General features: G+C 59.5%; 1 protein-coding gene across 4 annotated transcripts in view; it reads left to right on the forward strand.

The window, feature by feature from the left end:
- The window catches only part of FBXO31 (F-box protein 31), a 33,806-nt gene extending 29,962 nt beyond the window's left edge, over window positions 1-3,844 (forward strand). For 3 of the 4 annotated variants that reach the window (XM_055412990.2, XM_055412993.2, XM_088830601.1), the window contains 3 exons: window positions 176-329; window positions 1,200-1,567; window positions 1,765-3,844. In XM_055412990.2, coding sequence (XP_055268965.2) covers window positions 176-329; window positions 1,200-1,567; window positions 1,765-1,987 — 745 coding nt within the window. In that variant the 3' untranslated portion in view covers window positions 1,988-3,844. The remainder of the gene's footprint in view (window positions 1-175; window positions 330-1,199; window positions 1,568-1,764) is intronic. The other variant, XM_055412991.2, reaches the window with a different exon arrangement.
- The last annotated feature ends 1,850 nt before the right edge of the window (window positions 3,845-5,694 follow it).

Below are 5,694 nucleotides of genomic sequence, written 5' to 3' on the forward strand. Positions count from 1 at the left end.
TGGGGTGAGCGGAGCTCGGGAAGGAGGGGTGCCCCTGCTCCAACTGGCCTTGGGGGGGACCTAACGCGGCCCACCGTGTGCAGCGCAGCCAGTGGGTGTGAACCCCGTGTTCTACCCCTGCACCCGTGGGCTGTGCCAGTCATACTCTCACGCTACCCTTTCCCCCGACCTGCAGCAACTGCCTGACCTACCGCCGCATCTACCTCCCGCCCAGCCGCCCGGATGATCTCATCAGACCGGGCCTCTTCAAGGGCACCTACGGCAGCCACGGCCTGGAGATCGTCATGCTTAGCTTCCATGGGAAGCGTGCCAGGGGCACAAAGATCACGGTGGGTCCCAGGGGCCGCCCTGCCAGGCCCAGCATCATGTGGACACGATCACATCATCCTGGTGTAGGGCGGCTCAGGCTGTGCCCCAGCTACTCAGAGCAGGCCCCAGACTATGGCAGCACTTCCCCGGGGGGCTTGCTGGGAACTTGGCATCTTGGGCCCCACCCGGACCTGCTGATTTAGGGCCCACCTTTCACATGATCCCCTGGGGATTCTGAACACTTACAAGGCAGCCTTCCCTGCACAGCCCTCAACTCTGGCCACACCCCAGGATCCCTGGGAAGGCAGAGAAAACCCTGATGCTGGCCCCACCCCAGAGGCTCTGACTTAATGAGGGTAGGCTGGGTGCGAGGCTCCAGGAGCTCCCCGGGTGACCCTCTGCTTTAGTGCTTGGGCCCCCAAGGACCGTCTGGGCCTCAGCAGCTCGGGAACACTCCGGGAGGGCTGCTGAGCTGAGTAGGGGCCCTGGACGAAGGGCTTCTTGTTGCCCGTTCCAGGCACAGTCTGCGCTGGCGTTTCCGGCCGTTCCTCCCTGACCGGGGAGGGTTCATAGACCTCTTGAGGCTCCATCGCTTCAGCTGTCAATGTAGGGTGGCTACCACCCAAGGTCTTCGGTGTAGGGGTGCCTATGGGCCCTCCCAGGGTCACCCGTGGGTACTGTCATTTCCTGTCCTCAAAGGCCTTTCACAGGAGGCTGCCTGCTCTGGGCACTTTTTTTTTTTAAAGGAGGTATCAGATATTCCGACTGGTAAGAGGTCACTGCCAAACCAGTGGGAAGGCTGAGCAAGCGCCCTTGGCCGGAGGCAGGACTGGGGCTGGAGGCTCAGCGTGGTCTCTGAGCCTGCTGATGGCTGCACACTGGCTCTGCAGGGTGACCCCAACATCCCTGCCGGGCAGCAGACAGTGGAGATTGACCTCAGGCACCGCATTCAGCTGCCTGATGCCGAGAGCCTGCGCGACTTCAACGAGCTCTCCCGCATTGTCCTGGAGGTGCGCGAGCAGGTGCGCCAGGAGCAGGAGCAGGAGCAGGAAGGCGGGCCTGAGGACGCCGAGGGCCTTGGCCGGCAGAGCCCCCAGCCCTGTGAGGAGCCACCCGCCGAGCCGGCCCAGGCTCCTGGGGATGGAGGGGCTGCAGCCGCGGCTGAGCCACCTGCTCAGTCGGGGCAGGGGCAGCCGTTCGTGCTGCCAGTGGGCGTGAGCTCGAGGAATGAGGACTATCCCCGGACCTGCAGGATGTGGTAAGGATGGGGGCGTGGGCTTCCGGGGTCCCTGCCGGACCAGCACAGAGGTGGACTGGGGTGGGGCTGACCCCACATGGGGCAGGGGGCATTGCACCATGGGAAGCTCTGCCCACCTGTTCCAGGTCCCAGGTGGCCAGTGCCACTCCCTGGGCCTCACTCACCCTCTCTCCCCATACTGTCTTATTTTTGTTCAGTTTCTATGGCACCGGCCTCATCGCTGGCCACGGCTTCACCAGCCCTGAGCGCACCCCCGGGGTCTTCGTCTTATTCGACGAGGACCGCTTTGGGTTCATCTGGCTGGAGCTGAAGTCCTTCAGCCTGTATAGTAGGGTCCAGGCCGCCTTCCGGAACGCAGACGCCCCGTCCCCGCAGGCCTTCGAGGAGATGCTCAAGAACATCCAGTCCCTCACCTCCTGACGGTCTGCCTCCCCACAGCGGGCGGATCAGGGCTGGGAGGGCAGCAGCATGCACTCGGGGGGACTCGGCCAACACCCGACACCCCCCTGCTCGCAGGAGCCTCGGCGCGGCCACCCAGACGCTTTCCACGGAGTGCACCGCACACCTGCATATCTGCCAGTAGCAACAGGAGGGCTGAGCATGTCTTGAAAAAAACAACAGAACCGGAACAAACTGACCTGGAGGATGGGCCACGGGGCATGTAGGGACTGAACTAGAGAGACTGGCCGTTTTCTAGGGAGAACACAGTCCTCCTCCAGGAAGGGTCACTCCGCATGCGTGGGGGTCTGCTGCCTCCAGCTCATGGAAGGGATCCTGGGGGAGGCATGCTGGCTCCACCATCCCCTCTGCAGGGAGCAAGCTGGAGGGCCACGGTGGCTTCCACGCAGCCTGGGCGGTGGGGGCGCTGTATGCGGAATAGGAGCTCCAGGAAGATGGGGTATGGGGCTCGAGACCCAATTCTCCACCTACTTGCTTGGCTTTTGGACGAATGCACGTCACTCCGATCTCAGTTTCCAAGATCAGTGAAATGGGGCCGGTGATACGGGTCACGAGGAGACCCCCACTGCAGGCTGTCCAGTAGCTTGGTGGCCCTGGTCCATCACCACCCAGCCCTGGTCCCCGCAGCACTGGGTGCCTGCCTGGCCTCTCTCAGGTTTAGAACTGAGACCTGCACTGCAGCTATTCCGACAGGCAGTCACTGAGTACCCTCCTTGCTCCACCACCCCACACTCACTGGTGTGAGACCGTGAGCTGTAGCTGCTGGTCTCAGAACTGGGGACAGGGCCCCTTGGAGACGACCCATGTCTGCTCCCCTGTGTGGTTTACGAGGTGCCACTCTTGAAAGGGGCAAAACATCAGGAAGGGTCATGCCAGGTGTTTGATGCCCCTCTGCAGGGGAGAGGGCAGCTTTCTGGAAGTGTCAGGGGACCAGGCCCCTCCAGCGTGCAGACGCCAGGCGCTGACCCTTCTGCTGGCACTGTCCCCGTTGTGTTAACCCCTGCATTTGGGAACCCCCATGAAGCCTGATCTTGCCATCCCCTGAAGAATGGAGCCCCATGTGCCTGGGCACAAACCTGCTGGAGTTCTGCTCAGCCCTCCCTCCAGCCTTCAGAGCATCACCACACCTGCCTGCCAGGGCCAGTGGGTCCCCGGGGTGGACAGATTCTGTCGCATCCCAGCTGCTTGTCCTTGTTGGGTGCCCCAGGGAGGGGGCAACTCTGGTGCCTTCACGTAGAGCCCAACCTGAGGTGCCCCATGAAATGTGTCCTATGTTTCCTGGTAGAGTTCTTCATGACTGGCCCTTTTCTCAAGTAACTTCAGTCCCTGCTTCAGTCCATTTGGCAACTTGGACTTTCCTTCCTTTGCTGCCCAGAAATGCAAACTAGGCTTCCCAGGACCAGGACTCTGTGGGGTCCGCCCTGGGCCATCGCCGGGCACCGTTGGCTGAGCCTCATCAGAGACACCAGGGCACACCTCCCAGATCCAGCAGGACCCGCGGTCGGGTGGGGATGTGGTCCCAGTTCCTGTATCTTTCACAGGATTGAGCCTCAAAGCCTGTCGCCCTACCCCCTCTCAGCGCGGCTGTTCTTCTCTTGTGCCAAGCGTGGCTGTCCCTGATGGTGCAGCCACAAAGCCTTGAGGACAGTGAAAACGGAGGACAGCTGGGCGCTAGGCTGTTCCTCTTTAGGTTTCACCACTGTTTAAATAAAATCAAGAAAATGCATATTTTACCCAGAGCTAAGGGACTGTCTCTGTCTGAGGCCCCCAGCATTGTAAAGATGAGCACTTCTGATTAAAAACCAATCCCAAACTAAATGCTATCCTGCCTCTAGTGTCTGGCCTACGCCTGGTTGCCACTAACAGTGACTAAAATAACCCTGGGCTGCTGGCCGTGTTCACGTTGGCCTCCGTCTCGGGTGTCAGGTGGGGCCTGTGGGTGGCAGTGGCCTGGGTGTTGCCGTCCAGGGCAGCAGGAGTGAAGGGCGTGGGCATGTCATCTGCCCATAGGTCTCCTAGTCTCCCAACTGTACTTAATTTCCAGTTCTGGAAGCCCCAGTTTCCAGTTCTGTAGGTGAGGTGCGCAAACAGTGGTGGTTTTGTGCACAGATCCAGTACCGGCCACTCCCCATCATTGTGGACAGTCAACTGGCCCAGGAGGGGAACCTTCAACCAGTTAACTCACTGTAGGCAAGGATTCAAAAAGGCAGAGGGTGTTGTCCGAGGTTTTCATAAAGCAGGTTCCAATGGGGATCTCTGATGACCCAGGTTAGGGGCTGGCCGTGCTCCTGTGGGGCTGGACCTGGGGGTGGCAGGTGGGCCTCGGGCAGTCTTTGGATGTCCCCCATGGTGGGCACACCTTCACTGCCACTTTTGCTGCCGTGAGGTTGGGTGTGAGGTGGAGGGAAGCTTGGGTACCTCTGCATACCTGGAGGGCTCCACGCTCTGGGAGTCGATTAGAAACGTGATTGGAGATTTCAGACACGGGTCATGGGGATTCTTCGTGTTGGGGCTGGAGGTGTTTGGTGTGAGGCTGTGGCAAACGACCTTATTTTTTTGGCTTCGTGATGTAGGCCTGGCACGATACCCGGCTCTGTTCCTTGCCCTCCCCCCATGCCTCCCAGGGCTCAGAGCTCCAGCATCTCATACTGGGTGTGAACAGGTTTAGGGGCATTGTGGTGGGAGGGTTTCAATCTCCTTTCTCTGTCGGTTCAGACTGGAACCTCCCTTCCTAGCCTTGCCCTGGCCCCTCCTCTGGGACAGTCCAGCTCACTGGCTGGTGCTCCAGGCCACCGCTGCCTGCTCCTCCCCTTGTCCCCTCCGGCCCTGACACCAGGCCTGGTGTCCCCGCTCCGTGCAGGGTACCTGTGTCCCTGGCTGATGAGGGTGGGAGAGTGTACAGCCGTCTAACCAACTACATTCCCACTGCCTGCAGAACAAGCTCAGGGGTGAAGCTGTCCTGCCTTTCTCACCGACAAATTGGAGTCGTTCCCAGACGGCCAGACCCCTCCCTCAGCCAGATGCACTCTTGTCTGACACTTAGGACTGTCTCCACTTTTCAGGTTGCCCGGGCTTTCTCCCACTGCTGCTGAGAGGTCTCTAGTGCTTGTGAGCCAAGCCAGAGCGGGTCAGGAACCTGCTCAGCCCCTTGTCATTTGGGGAAATTCCCCGAGTTCCTTGTGACTGTGGTATCTCGAGTGTGGACTGGGAGCACCTGACTATGACTCGGTAGCTGTGTTCTGGATACTTTCATGTTTTAACCGTTAAGAATCCTTATGTGAGTGTTCTCATGTAACCCTCACCTGCCTTGAGGGTAAGATGCCCCAATTCCTGGAGTCCATTCCAGTGTTAACATAGGATGACTTCTCTGTCTTCACTTTTGGGAGATCTGCAGTGTACTTTGTATGTTCTCAGAACTATTTAGACAGAGAAGAAAGCCACATGCCATCAGTCTGCCTGATACTGTGAATGGGCACCACATGGAGTGCCATGTCATTTACAGCTCAGCGGCGGCAGGCCAGCCTTCCGCGGCCCAGGGTCACCAGCAGTGACACCTGAGGCTCCAGCAGAAAAGTAGCCTTCTGCTAGGTCCTTTCTGCGCTTGCAGGGAGACCTGCCAGAACACACGAAGGGATGAGAACCTTTTGCTTTTTTTGTTTTTTTTTTAG

This window comes from Moschus berezovskii, chromosome 22, assembly GCF_049115385.1.
Source record: "Moschus berezovskii isolate FMDL1 chromosome 22, NW_MosBer_1.0, whole genome shotgun sequence".
Taxonomy (NCBI): domain Eukaryota; kingdom Metazoa; phylum Chordata; class Mammalia; order Artiodactyla; family Moschidae; genus Moschus; species Moschus berezovskii.